At 38.9% G+C, this 15,549-nt stretch overlaps 1 protein-coding gene and 1 long non-coding RNA gene across 3 annotated transcripts in view; one reads left to right on the forward strand and one right to left on the reverse strand.

Moving 5' to 3' along the window:
- Positions 1–15,549, reverse strand: part of BEGAIN (brain enriched guanylate kinase associated) — a 155,816-nt gene that overhangs the window by 40,212 nt on the left and 100,055 nt on the right. For both annotated transcript variants that reach the window (XM_027777109.2, XM_027777108.2), the window contains one exon: positions 12,821–12,887. In XM_027777109.2, coding sequence (XP_027632910.1) covers positions 12,821–12,887 — 67 coding nt within the window. The remainder of the gene's footprint in view (positions 1–12,820; positions 12,888–15,549) is intronic.
- The window catches only part of LOC129782639 (uncharacterized), a 75,959-nt gene that overhangs the window by 39,249 nt on the left and 21,161 nt on the right, over positions 1–15,549 (forward strand). The gene's annotated exons all lie outside the window — the stretch shown is intronic.

Below are 15,549 nucleotides of genomic sequence, written 5' to 3' on the forward strand. Positions count from 1 at the left end.
TGGCCAAGTGAAGCTCCTAGGAAAAAAAACAAACCACCCTGTAGTTCACTGCTTATTGCATTTCCATTTTTTATGTAATGGCATATTAGTTTTCTTTCAATCTTCTAAAAATTCTCTGTGGTTCTCAGATTTCTTAGTAATATATATTAAAACCTGAAACGCATGTTTGATAGTCATTTCAAAACCTAAAACTGTGTTTATAAAGAATTGCTAAGTCAAAAGCATCCATTTTTTTCCTGTATTTCCTATCATCCTCAGTTACTGTCAAAATACAAAATATTTTGTCATCTCATGAATAAAAATATCTTATTTTCCTGAACACAAAAAGCTCATTGATTTCTCCTCCGTTAAAGTACTAAATCCAATGCATACTCCTCCGTGCCTAGTAGGTAAAGTACTAGTCACTGTTAAAATTTCTCCTAGTTATATGAACTTCTGCTGCATTACTATACCTGATATCTTACAGAATCTTTTCCTGTATCTTTTTGCTTCCTTTATTCTCTATATTTCAGGGCTTGTAATTGGTATTGACTGCTATCAGTTCTTCTTTCCACTCCTACTCTACAGTTTCTATTTTACATTTTTTACTTCTTCTCTTCAAGTTTTTTAATCATAGCTTGCTTCTCTTTTATTCCTAAATGTGAGATCTGTTTTTAGCAAAACAATGTGAATGGTGATTGCTAAGTGTTTAAAATCTTTTCTCCCAGATGGTTTGGCTCAGAATAATTATCAGTTTTGCAAGATTCATTCCTTTGCATTAATTACATATATCAATGGTTTGGATTTTATTCTGTGTACGGATATCAAGTGTAATAAATTCATGATCTTTACCTTTAAGCTACAACTCATTTTAGTTCAAAGATGAGTCCTTACATTTATCATCAGGAAGGCAAAAAGAGAATTCCTTCATGTTTAATGCAGCATTTTCATAATCAGGAAACTGTAACTATAATTTGTTTTTAACCACTTCTGAAGCACTTTGTATTGGCTGTAAGTGACCATCAGCATAGATCATTAAAGGTAAAGATGACAGCATTTTGGGTTTGTGTGTTCTACAAATAGCAGTTTATAGAGATATTGCACAACTTGGTGCAGTGTTATGGTCTGTAGCAGGCACAGGCCAGCATGGGATCTGCTTCTGCCTTCAACTAGTAATTGAGGAATATTCAAGATTACTATTTCAGAGTCGCCAGGCACAATACAAAGTACCGTTCCCACCCTCTAAAATCCACTTGATCTATCCCAAACATGCTAATTTGGCCATTTCAGTCAAACCAATCTTTTCCATGGGTTCAGTCATAGGCTGGCACAAATGCACGTGCATAGCTTCCAATTCTTCCAGTTTGTTACCAGATTCTTAGAGCTGGAGTATAGGCAGCTAGAAAGTCTCTTTTCACACCCCTTGTGACTGCACTCGTTTTATCCTTGGCACCTTGATTTTATTGCAAATGAGAACACTTTATTTTTTCCTTTCAATCTCTTTTTTGTTATTTTGGTTGATGCCTGGTTGGTATACCTCACCAGTTCCACAGATAATAGTTTCCTATTTGCTTTAGCAGAATGCAGCTGAACCAGAGAGCTTCTTTTCTTCATAGCAAATGGATCAGGATTCCACAGAGCCCAGATTTGCTGCCTAAAGCCACATGCCTAGTTAGCAACTCTTTTCTTGCTTTCTGTCCTGTTTTTCTTGTAGGACAGGAAGGGTCTGAGACCAGGAATTAAAATGGATGGTTCCTGTCTTTCAGCAGTCTTGGGAACTCTTCTTTTGGAGACAATAAAGCTAGCTGGAATTAGCCCTTGTAGGGAAATTACCATTAAAATCCCTTATTCTAATCCCTGAGCCTTTAGAATTGTGTTAAAGCAGCTTAAGGAAGAGTATATGTAGTTAAAATACTGGAAGAAACAGGCAGATCCATGCTCCTATAGCTCTTTCTTCCAAAAGGGCTTCTGCCCTATGTTTCTTCTTCCTCATGGAGTATGTTCCCACTCTTTGTTTTTCATCTATGGCTATTTATCCAGAAGAAAAAATCCTGGAAGTTGACCAATGGAAATCTGGGCAAGACCATGTAGTAAGGGTTTATCACACTCTCTCTGCAGCAGATAAAGCCAATTATGTTTGTCACCATGGACTAAAATAAGCCTTGTTCAAATGAATTTTCTTCCCATGATGTTATGTTTACCGAGCTCCTGCGTCACTGTAACTGGGAACCCTGCAATGTAGATACATTAATATAACTATGAAAAGTCACAGAGGAGCAGAGCAGAAACAGGGAATGCATCTAAAGGGGAGATAATTCTCCAGTCACCCTGATAAAGGAAGAGGAGACAGCTGCTTTCTTTGGCACAGAGTGTCATACCAGGCTATCGGCATTTCTTTTGTCTATAGACTATTTCCCTCCCCAGTGCACTCTAGGAAGAAATAATGTAACTGGAGAAAAAAAAAAAAAGAAAAAAAAAAAGGAGTAATTAAGCAGACACATTCAGCTTGAGGAGAAAAAGTTCTGCTTTCTGCAACTTGCTGGCAGTGGGTCTCTGCTGCTCGCAGGGTGAGCTTGTCCCAGAACTCCAGCCAAGGACAGAGGAATAGGGTTTTACTCATTTGGCTTCCTCCTCATGTCAACCCCATAAAGTCTGATGGCTTGAGCTTTACATGTGAGAGATGTAGCAAAACTGAATTCCTCACTGAAACACATCTCATTAGCATCTTGAGGTGGGTATTGAATGGCTGCACCCTACTAGAAGGAATTAAATCTATCTTGATAAGATAGATTTAATAACTGATAACTTAAGACATCGCTGACGATCTTTAATCTGATTTCCCGGCATCCTGTATAGAATTTGAAGTTTTACTTTGGCCTCCTTTGTCTGTGTATGCACTGCATTATTCGATATGTTTCTGTATCTACACTAGAAATTTGAAAGAAAAATTGTTAAAATATTTCAGCAGGAAAGTACAGAAGTTTTGAAAGCAACCTTAAGGTACTAGGTAATTTGAGACAAAAACATCCCAATATATTGTACTGTGCTGTCTTCAGTTAGTCCTGCAACACAGAAAACTACATTTTGTGACAAAACAGAATCTAGTGCTACTTAACATCACCCAACATTAGAACAAACTTTGAGCTTACTACAGCTGCTGCATAAAGATTCATTCAGTAAATTATGCTTTACAAACTGCATTGAGAGACTTGGGCTAATTTTATTAGAGGTTTTAATTCTGATCCTCTGTCTAGTAGTTGGGTAACTGTAAAAGAACTATTTATTAATTTAAAGCTCATACAGCTGATTGATGCATGCTAATGCATTTTAGATTTAATAATCACATCTTCCTTAATTGAATTGTATTTTCTCAGACAGAGCATATAATTAAATCAAGTCTTTTCTAATCCTTCTCATGCCAGATTATTCTATGCTACATTGGGGAAAAAATAGTCAAAAGTATGAATTTAGTTAATTTAAGCTCATTGAAAAAATCTGCAGTCATATTGTGAATGTTTGGGATATTAAGCATTTTCCAAAAGAAAGAGATGCATTTTTCCATACATATATTCTGCAATAATTAAGATGTGTTTAGAGGCAGCAAGACTGAAAACACTGCTAGGAAGGAAACTGTTTTAAGAAAATCCAGCAAATGTGTACAGCAGATAGTGAAATCTGCATACCACGTGACCAGCAAGCTACTTCAAAAAATTGTTCTGAAATATCTTTATGCAGAACAAGTCTATAAGAGAGAAGACACGAGAAAAAAAAGACAAGACATAGCTAAGAAATCACAGACCAGAAGAATGAGAAAATACTTTACTGAGACACTGTGATGTATTTGTTTATACCTGGTCAGTTGTCTCCAAGATGCAAGCTCAGGACTAAGGGTATTCGAAAACATAAAGGATTAAAAAACCTGGCTTAAATGAGGGGGAAAAGTAATTCAGAGTTGGGGATGGATTTCAGGAAGACATACCATACCAAGGGAAAGACAAAGCAAGAAAGGTATTTGCAGGAAAGAGATTTATCTGTCAGCATAAATTGTTAAAATCCACTTTGCACCTCTACTAATAGAGCTGCAAGAGGATAGAGTTTAGGCGTACAGAGATTTACTTTTTTAACACTTTTTGCTAATTGCTGTGGAGCTTTTGATAGAAGAAACATACAGAAATATAATTTACATTAGAATGTTCAAGCTTGGCATTTTCTTCTTTTTATGATAGATCAGAGGAACTGTATATATCAATGCATCTTCTGTGTCCATAACACTTCAAAAGATTTATTCTGCAAAACAGAGCTACGGAAATAAGCAGGATCTTTTTCTCTGATAAATGATGTGTTGACTCAAGTCTAAATTACTGACCTGATCTAATTTGTTCATCAGAGTTAAATTATAGAATTTATCCTTTTTTTAATAAACAACACTGGTTTCCAATTACAAAATGACCTGCAGCAGGATTTGATTTCTCTTCTTGATTTCCAGACAGTATAATGTTATTAAAGATAACATGGTGGGGCTATAGTGTTTTGTCTGAGGATTTTGATCTCATGCTGTATGGCATTTCACTTGAAGAATGATTTGTTCATAATATCATATTCATCCTTGTACTAGCAAAGGTCTTACAAAGATTTGTTTCCTTGACTACCCTGTGTCACAGGCTTGAAATGTAATTCCATAGCAGTAAAAGAAAAAAAATAATAATTTGACACTGTTGTATAATTAATAACATATCACACAAAGATATCTGGTTAGCAAAGTGGTTTCAAGGTGCTGCTTGTGAAGTAAAGGCATGCTTTTCTTTGCAAGAGATTTGTAAAACATATGCAGGATGATGATTTTTCTTCCTGGCACAAAAAAGTACTAGTGTTGGTCTTTAATGTTTCTTCATGGGGCCAAGCATGCATTGACCAAGGTCAATAGGAATATTTCCTTTCTGAGCAGGGTACGTCAGTTCATATGCCTTACCACTGACAGCTGTAGGGGTTTGCTCCTCGTTTGAAATAAGGCCGACCTACATGACATACACCATGTAATAGGATGTTATAATAAAAACTGCTTACATCTGCACTTCCTGATAAAGGTCTTCTTGTCACAGCATCATCTGGAAATATTCCTGAGGTTTTCAGTTCTATTCACGTGAATACACTATGTCTAACATGAGCTCAGGGTAAAGGCACCCGCCACCTCTTCTCCAACTCTTTTTGAAGGGAAATCTGAGCAGCAAATTTAAGTTATAAACAGGGGTACTTTATCTAAGTTCAGTGAGTACAAACAAGCGCAGTCTTAGGCTGGGGAAGGGTCCTGTCATTCCTGGCCTGGGTTCTGCTTAGATATACTCCTTGATATAGAATATGGGTGAGCAGGGTATCACTGCACATGCTGACTGCTCATCTAAGCATGAATTAACTGGCTGCTCATCTTTTTTGAGCTTTCAGGACTTTACTCCAGGCACTAGGTATCTTCTGCAGCAAAATGTTTCTTCCCAGTTTATAATTGTTTTATCTTGCTGACTTACAACTGGTTCTTTAGGAAATCAGTGGCACTGAGGATCTGCTGTCTATAAGTGAACATAAACATTTCACTGCTTAACCCCACTGATAGCAGGACTAACTTGTTGGAAGGCAGAGGGGTGCTTTTACTTGCCAACACCTTCCTTGGTCTCCCCTAGCATTGCAGTTATTCTTGAAAAAGATACCTTAACTATTCAGTTTATTAAAAGCCTTTCTAAGCTGGCTAGTCAGCTTCGCAGCTTGTGTTCTTTCTACTAGCAATTTAGATGAAGTTGACAAAATGCACTTATAGTCCTTCTGCGTACCTATCGTCTCCTACATTTCACATCAGTGGCATGCCTTGCCAGGGTAGAGCCCTGCTGGATAATAAAATGCTAAATAAATTATAGCTGGAGGGAATAGAGGTGGTGTTGATTGATGCTAATTCCCTGAAGTCAATGTAATAGTATCTTCTGAGGCTGTGTTAGTGACAGTAGGTTGAAAGAAGAAATGTTTCTGAAGGAAAAAAAGTACAAGATTACATATTACATTTCTAGTGAGCAAAGAGGATCCTGCTGGAGGTACCGGCCACTTGTGATAATAAAACTGACAAAAGGTTTTGTAATGCTGAAGTTCCTACACCTGTAGTACTGTTCTGTGAGCATAAGGGATGCAATTAGAACAATATACAAATCAGTCTTTATCCCTCATTTCATTTTCTCTCCACAGAAGCCGTTGTTGTCTTTTATCAGTTAATTCCACATTCCCTCCTGTACAGACAAAATGACATGGGTTTGAGTTCTCTAGCTGCTATACTATTTCCTAAAACTAGTTTTCTTTATTCAGAAATAAAATAGATTATAGAAACAGATGACAGAAACCCCCTATACTGACCTGTACTAAAGGGACTAATACTCCACTTGTTTATGTTTTTTATTTTCTTCTTCCCTCCCCTTTTTTTTAAAAAAAAAAAACCACAACCTCTGATAAATTTGTCTTTGCCATTTTCTATTTATTTTGTAAACAGAGGATAAGTAACTGACATCGTAATTAGATCTAAGACAACCTAGAATCATTTGATCTTTTTTGTAGTCAGTGGATTGGGGTAGAGAAGACCTAGAATTTATTTGGAAATTTGCCCCTTGCTTCCTGATGACCTTGACCAAGACACTTCACTCTTTTGTGTGTTGTTTTCCACATTAATATATGACAACAGCTTTAGTGAAGGACTTTGAGATGTGAAGTGCCTGCTGCAGAACACCTTTCCCGGTTTTTATTCTTACCTCTTCTTGTCTTCCCTTTCTTTGTGGTGAATTGGCAGATAATCACGATGGTCCAAGGCACTTGCAAGGAAAACATGGGTCAGAGATACCTACATCCCAGAAATATTTCTATTATTTTCAGCTACGTTGAAAACAAACACTTTTTCTATTCCCAGCTGGTCAAGATGGTAGCCCCAGGGGGTGTCCTGAGAGACAGAGACCAAACCATGAAGTTGAGGATTAAGAAAATGATCAAAACTCTCAAGTATCAGCAACAGATACTGGTGGCCAAGAGAGAAGACACGTGTTGAGAAGGAGAGTTCTGTCATCGTGCAACAGAGATGATGTTGGAAGTGAGATGTGTCCATCTTCACTTTACAACTTCCTTAGGCTGCTCATACTTGTTGAAGATACCCTACTAAGAGGGAAAGACAGAGCAGAAGAATAGTCCTGTAACTTTGGGAAAATTGGAAAGTAGTTTCCAGAACAGTTTCTCTTGATGTCATATTCATCTACAGCCATTAGGAAGAGGCTGGACTGCATAACAAGTTTCTTGGGAAGAAGGATCACCTTGCCAGCCACATAACAATGGGAAATGAATCTCTGTTCAGAGACAGAGAAAGGGTTGAGGATGTCTGAATGTCTGTGTGCTCATGAGAGGCAGAGTCATGTTTGACTGCAAAACTAATGGATCTACTCAGTCTGAGCCTGTGTCGTTGCTACAGGTGTTAATGTGTGTAGGTTTAAAAGGCTGGTCCTATTGCTTATTTAGCAATATTTTTTTACCTGGAAAATGAGTGTGAAAAGAGTTAGTGAAAGATGGAGATCTTTAGCACAAAATGCCTGTAAGCATAAAAAGATGAATCCTAAAGTCCTCATAGAAACGTGTTATTTCAACTGCTATTTTTAGAAATTACTTGTTTCTGTGGCATTTACGGTCATTTCCTTCCTTAGAAATGTTGTTTTGCAGTTGTTTCAGTCCACAAAGCATGGGCCTTCTCTGGCTTCTGCCTGAACTAACCAGCCAGTATAAATTTCTCTTGAAAGTCACAGCTGTCTTCACTGAATGTGAGCAAATGAGCCTGTCAGGTTGAGCTGACTCTAAACTTTTCTTGTCTTTGGGATGCAAATCCTTTTAAGAATATTTAGGTCATCTCTGTTTGATTTTAATGGGACATGCAGTGGGGGTGTGGGGGGAAGCAAGTTATTCTTCATAAAGGAAAGAAAATAAAAAAGATGTGCTTTAAACCATTCTGTTCAAATTCACTGTCAAAGTCATCACGTTCCATGCAGGAACCTAAACATGCTGGGCTTTTGCTCTCTTTAGGTTTGCGACAGAAACAGGCTTTTTTTCCCATTGCCTTCATCTTTCACTTATGATTTAAACCATTTTGGGGGATGACTGGTAGCTGTTATGGGAGACCCAGGTGCAATCTAGTGACTAGCTCAAATTCCAAGGCCAGAGTGCTAGGTAGGTAGATGCTTTTAGTGCCCGATTGAAAATGTTCAAGTTCCTCACCACTTCCCTTATTCTTTACGTTCCTGGCCTGGACACCCAGTAAGCTGCTTGCTTTAAAATAGCATTCTCCTGACATAAGGTCTCAGAGCACCACTTAAAATTGCCCAGCTCATATTCAATTCATCTTCAGGTTTCCTCAGCTGGCGATGCTTAGGTATATGTTATGGCCAGCAGAATGGAAAGCCCCAGATGTTCAAGAGCTGGGTAAATAACTCTTAATAACATAGAGCATAAAGTATTTGCTGTACCTCTTAGTCCTCCTCCAGCTCATAGGCAGAGGAAGAAACAGGATAAAAATCAGTGTGGTGTTCAGATAGTGCAGCGTTTCAGACCTGATCATCCTTAACACAAATCCCTCTTTACTGCTGGTTTATATAATAATTTCTTCCAACTTTATGACTGAGTCACACCCCCAGCCTGCCTTAATGTAAATGAAAAATCGGGCATTAATGTGATGCAACAGTTTTCATCTTGACAGAGGATGAAATGTATAATGCACTGTGTGCAGAGGGATGAAGCTGGCTTTGCAGAGGGATGAAGCTGGCTTTGCAGAGAGGGGAACCAAAGCCCCAGTGGCTGGGGCTGTGCCAGGGAGCCTGGCAGGGCTGCCAGAGCTGGTGCCCAGCATCTTCTTCACCACAGAGTGCAGAGGTCCAGTCAAGTCCCTAATGTCTGACAGCATTCAGTACTGCCTATGCTACTAAAATGTGCTGAACTGGCATTGAGGGAGAAGAAAGCAATTTCCATCCTTAAAAACAGCAACCAAACCCAACAGGACTGGGGATGACACTCCAGAACCAGAGCTTTTGGTTTAGTAGCAGGTTTGAGTGAGGTGTGTTGGAAGACCAAGGGGTATGCAGGAGTAAGGGTTTGCAAAACAGGTGCACTGATTTATCTGCTGGTTCTCCTGGTCATCAGAGGTCTCTGCTCTCACCCATAGAGCTGTCACTTTCCGTATCCACCTCCAGTGCTGCCTGTGTACTTTTGTATTAGATGTGGGCAGCAAGCAGTTCAGATGGAGCAGAGGTTTATGTGCTGGCTTCTTGAAGGACTTAGCACCAGAAGTAAGTTTATACTATCAAGCAGTCTGTCTGTCAAACTATTACTTTCTAGTTACAAAAGACATATTTTAGGGTGTTTCTGGAGAATAAGGACTCATGAGCTCTTTACAGCTGGATTTCTGTGATCAAGTTTTCAAGAATATTTAAAATACAGATGGAGGAGGAGAAATGGGTGCAATTTTCATTAGCAGTTAGGTTTATTAAGCAGCTATTATTAGATATTAGTTCTTCTAACATGCAGATAACATTAAAACTCTGGCTTATGGGTTTAAAGGTAAAATTACAGAACTAACTGCAACCAAAAGCCTTAAAACTTCAGAAGCTTTTAAAAATACATTGCTTAATTCCAGTGAGGATTGTATGGGGGATACAGTCGGATTGAGATCATACGAAGGATTTCTTAACTTATGGTTGGGATGACTTACATAATCTACTTGTAATTGCTGTTTGTGAGCAGGAAGACCATGGCAGAGCATCCTCAGGAAAGTCAGACAAGTGTAAGGGGAAGTGAATACTACTGGTGACAACTGGAACTAGACATGATAAAAAGTTCTTTAATTGAACAGTCCCGTGGTAGAATCACAGTGCAAAATTTGAGGACTCTGCTTAGTCTTTTCCCACATCTTAATGGAAAAAAAAGTTATAAAGCTTAATTATTTAAGAAGACAGCCTGTACATTCCCCTGCTTAACCACTGCTTACAAGACCATACGAATCCTCTCCAGTTAAAGACCCTGGCTGTGGTAAGAGCAAGAGTTTTATGAGAAGCGACAGCAGAATTTTAGTTCTGTGCTGCATCTGCCTTTACTCTGCCGTGTGTTTAGTCTTACCCAGTTTAATACAGCAGATTTCAGGATTGCATTTTTTAGCTTTTGGCCAACACAGACACTGGGTTTACATTTTATATTTTTACTTCAAGTTCTGATGTGACAGAGGTTTCAATTGGATACCATTCGCTGTGATCAGAAGTGTGCTTTCAAATATTTTTAAATATTTTATAGATTAGCACTCAAAAGGAAGCAGAGCCTAGAAGAAAAAGTACTGCTACTTCAGCTTCTTTTCTCTGACTGCTGATGAATTAATTATTTTTTTTTTTTACATCACTTATACCAATAACAGGCATGAAAGACTTTAACATTCAGGATACCCGAAAACATTAGAAGTGGGAGGCCTAGACTAGTTGTGATGAGCTGGGGCTGGTCACTGGAAGAGGGGGAGTTGTGGGTCACCTGTAAGGGCAGGGAGGAAGCGATATCCTGGGAGCATCCCAAGTGAGCTGCAGGCAGGGCCAGTAAGGGACCACTGCTTCAGGGGTGGTCTTTTCCCTACTTGTTGCATTTGGACACATTAAATGGTCAAAACTTGTGTAAAAGTGTGCGTATATATGTGTCTGTGTATAGAGGGATGGGGTAGGGGAGAGAGAGAGAAAGTAAACACATAGTTTATCTATTTGGATTTGTATAAGGGTAGAGAAATCAAAGGCTTTGGAATTTGGAATGACAAACTACTAAATCAGACAAAAACAAACACAGGTTGTCCTAAGTAGGAAAGGGAGAGAAAAGTATCCCAGGGCCCAGTGCACCATAACCTGTTGATTAACCAAACCAGCTGTTATTTGATCCAGCTATCACTGAAGTATGGAGTGGTTTTGGAGTGCCCTGAAAATCAAATGATTTGGCTTATCTAAATCAATTATGGTAACATTTTCCTCATCTTTTTGCTTTTAATAGATTTTGCATTTGACATTGATTTGGTTTTCATTTGTGTCTTCAGTTTCAATGTTTCAGAAGGCAAAACAGTCTGGAGTTAAGTAGTGTACAAAGCCTGGTTGATCTTCTTTAAGCCTCTAAAGCTACCTTCAATGACTGTCATATTAATGGGATAAAGAAAGGTACAGTGCTCCATGGAACCAGTCTTCTTTCTGTGCTGTGCTCTGAAATAATTTCCTAGGGTTTTAAGTGGATGCTGAAACAGCAGTTTAAAAATTCTTTGCTTTGATCTGAAATACCTGATAAAAAATCATGGATTTCCAGGAGTCCTTCTTGCTGTATTTCTAATCTTTTTATTTCATTTACCAGTCAGAATGACTCTATTTATCTTCTGTAGTGCATATGTAATAAATATTAGGCCATATATGAAGACAAAATCCCAAAGTGATTTGGGTAAAGGGAAAGAGAATATAACAAAGGAAGAGTGGAGAAAAAAACCCCAACAATAATAACATGAGATCAAATGTTATTTATGCTTGTACAGCATTTACACACATATTTATGAACAAACATCAGCTATAACCCAGCTGTAACTTTGCCCTGTTGTAAGCCAGTTACAAAACCATCAGTACTCTATTCATTGTCAGCTATTTAAACAGACTCCTGAGACAAGGATGCCATTTTCAAAAAATTGTTTCCCATTTCTTAGTGAAAGCTGGTGTCTCTCCAGTATGTTTTCATAGTCCCTATTTACTCTCAAAGCACAATAATATCTGTTCCTCTCATTCCAAGCTGCCCACCCATGCAAATGTTACACAAGACTTGTGTAAAATATGGGCTTATCCTAGCATCCTTCCAGCTATCCATCAGGACTCTTCCTGGACCTATAAACTTTTTTTATAAAGTTTTATGTATTTATGTGCGTGTGCTGTGCTTGCTGCGGCTCTGCCAGGTATAGGGCTGGGCAGAAGGGGAGCAGGGAATGACTGACCATGCTAAGCCAGGAGAGGAGGAAGCAGGTCAGGCTGTGCTCATAACCTGAAGATCTTTGTAAGCTGAAAACTGTCATTCTTTCCTCTATAACTGTTATTCTTACACTTCTGTGTACATTTTCTCTTAACAGTGACTATGATGTCCCAGCAGCATTAGCAATGAGCCAGGTCACTAAAGGTGTTGCCGCTTGTTTTTAATGTCCTCAAATTTTTTTGAATGAGTGGTGCTGTGTCTTGCCATATTAGTCATAGATGTGGAGCCCATAAATGGTGCAGTGATTTCCTCTGTCAGTTATTAATTGGCTTGTGACAGTGACATTGACATTGTGGTTGCAGACACATGCAGATCAGAAATTAATACACTGCGATTGATAGTTATGACAGCATATAAAAGTCAGACCATCCAAGCTCTGTTAAACCACTTAATAAAAGCTGAGTGAAAGTATCTAAGAAGCATGAGACAACCTTGCATTACCTTATTTAAATCTGTTACTTAATGAAAACATAAATATTTAAAACCCGTGAAGTTATTAACTAAATTAACCAGAATTATTTTAAAGGTACCATTTACTCAGACAGATCACCAGCCAATGCAATCTCCGTTTAAACTGATGGAGCTATGCTGTTGTAGACAGCTTGAGCTCTAGATTATAATACTGATAAAGTCATATACCTTTTCTAAGCATACTGCATTTGGAGCATGAGGGGTTTTTTTTGTGACAGCTACATAAATGTTTGTCCTATGACTTAAGGACCATAAAAACACGTTTTATATATATATATATAAAAGTTCACTTATAACTTACCATTCTGTAAAGTTTATCCTCCAGATCCTGATTAATTCTTTGTAAGGCTAGGTAATTATTTTGTATCCTAAAACAAAGATGATATCATGTAATTGAGTGCATTATTTTTTGTGTTGTTTTTTACCCGTAATTTTCACATCAGTACAAAACCTTGCCTTGCACTACTTGAAGTCTATTTTCTTATCACTCCTGTTGCCAGTCAGTGGTTGCCTTTGAAAGGTAATTGCCACCTACTTCCTAAGCAAACTTCTTTGTCTTGTTTGTTTACTGTATTTAGCAGCAAATTCCACCAGGAAGTGAAAATATGTTTGCTGTTCTGCACTTGTGTGCAGACACACATCGCAGCATGGGAACTTGCACAAAGAGACTGTAGCTTTACATCAGGCTCAGGAATTACATGTTAGAGATGAAACTTGAACTTTATACCTAGCCAGTACAGAAAAATATGTATGGAGCTCTCTTAATAAGGAGAATAGCAGCAGAAACCTAATGACTGTACCTAAAGCAACACACCAGTATCACTACATGACTTAGAAAAGAATATTCCTGCTTTTGACAGAAGTTCAAGGAATTGCCTTTTCTCAAGAGCTAAACACATCCCCTTTGCTTCAGGGAATACATTTAGATAGCTTAGCCTGGAAACGGTGGGTATTTATTTTTATCAGCACTGAGGGATTGAATGGACTTGCAAAATGAGGCTTCCCTGCTTATTCCAGAGCAATACACCAAAGGAAAGTTTCAGTTTGTAGATCTTCAGGTTGCTTAGATGGTGACCTTGGTATTGTAATGAACAAGCTGTGCAGTCTGTGGGAAAGACATCGCTATTTTGCTAGTAGCTGTGCCTTTCTCTTCACAGAAGATAAGGAGGGTAACTCCTTGTTCTTGTTTGTACATATCACCTCAGCAGGTATAACAAATGGAAAGGAAATGTTAGAAGCTCAGCTGTGAAAAGTTTGTCTGAATAAATCTATATGTTTGTACTGAGAATCTTAGGTCCATAGGTCAAAGTGTTTTCAGTGACGAGTTGATTTTAGGTAACGTGCAAGCGTGTTCACTGTAAGAAGGAACCCAGCTGTAATACACACTCATTCAGCAGAAAGCTGCTTCCTCTGAGAAGCCTGGATCTGGGTGTAGTTTCCATAATGATCAGGAAGGGACTGAGATTAAAGAAGTCTCTTTGGCTTATTGTATGGTTAGGAGCCACTGTTGAAACCAGAACAAGGATCTGAATTTGAACCATGTCATGGCTGCAGATTGAGGGGTCCAGCCTGCCCCTTCCCAGAAGTCAAGTGATGTGATGGCTCAGGTCTCTCCCTGCCTCTGTTGCTGTGGATATTTTCCTTCCAGTTAAATGATCAAAATTCTCCGTTTGGGGGCAAGCCAGAAGCTCACGGTGCCTCTTGCAAGGTATGCAGAGTTCCAGCTGGGGCTCCCAGTAATAAGGTAACATCTGCTGCACAGACCTGGGAGGGGAGGTCTGTGCTGAGGACATCTGCTCTTTGAACATAAATAATGACATCCCCACGGGTGAAACTCCCCAGAGTACTTGAAGGTCAGCCCAGACTCAGGGAAGCTGTTTCAAATGTGCATGGCAGCCTGGGGACGGTTTCATCATTGTATACATTTTACAGAGCTGGTAGGCAGTTTTCCTCCCTGTGAGGAGTGTCTGTGATAGACACTTTGTTAAGGTGATGACCCCAGTGGGCTGCAAATCCATGAGACTTGTGCTAACCTATGGCTTGGTCATTCCTCACCAGTTCTCACAGTGCCAGTGTGTAAATGTCCAGGTGACCTGAAGGACTGACTGAAGTTTATGGATCTCTGCATTGTTCATGTTCCACTTAGACACAGCATTTGCCCCTAAGCTTCTGTATAGACATTTCTTTGTGCATCTCTGGGGATACCTGGGATTTTCACAGCTATTTAGCTGTCAACACAACAGAGAAAAATCTCAGGTTAACCTGTACCCAGCTTTTTATGGCACAGAAGGCAGAGATGTTCTTGGGAAACTGTTGGAAACAAGGAGGCTCAAACTGGCTTTGCCTGCAAACAGCCTCTCAGCACAAACATAGTTATGTTTTGCTGGTAAGGCTGCATGCCATGGTGCAGGCAACAAGGATTTAGAAAAATAAGATAGATCCCACTGGCTGGGAACAGAAGTACCCCAGTTTCTTCTCTGTCATGGTCTACAGTTTCTCTCTAGTAAAGCAAAATAGGTTAAACGTGGTTTGTACCCAGGCAGCTAGTGGCTCAAGTAGATATGGTGTAAAGCCAATGTAAACTTTTAGCACCTGCAACCTCCTAAAAGTCTGCATGGGTTCAAAAGCACCTGCATAAATTCCTGAAAGAAAAGGAGAAAAAGTATTGCTTCAGGGCTTTTCTAGCTCAGGTGTCTCCATACCACAGTCTATTCTGCAGTGTAGACCTACATGGAGAGCTCAAGGGAGACCCTATAGGTTCCCTTCCCATACATTTTAAGGTTGTAAATCTGGCTTCTTTGTAAATAAAGTGAAGAGTAAGTCAGCTTCAATACCCTATGAAACTGCTATAAGAATGAAGTCATGTGAACCGATAATTTACTATTGTTCTTTGAAGGCTTTTTGTGTTGTTCATATTATTAGGTGATAATCATGTGCTTCCAGATGCATATAATGCATGGATTAAATGCATGTTTAGATTCTTGACCAAATTAGGGCCTAATGAAAAATATTCTGATCATATCGAACATC

Source organism: Falco peregrinus, chromosome 1 (genome assembly GCF_023634155.1).
Source record: "Falco peregrinus isolate bFalPer1 chromosome 1, bFalPer1.pri, whole genome shotgun sequence".
Classification (NCBI taxonomy): domain Eukaryota; kingdom Metazoa; phylum Chordata; class Aves; order Falconiformes; family Falconidae; genus Falco; species Falco peregrinus.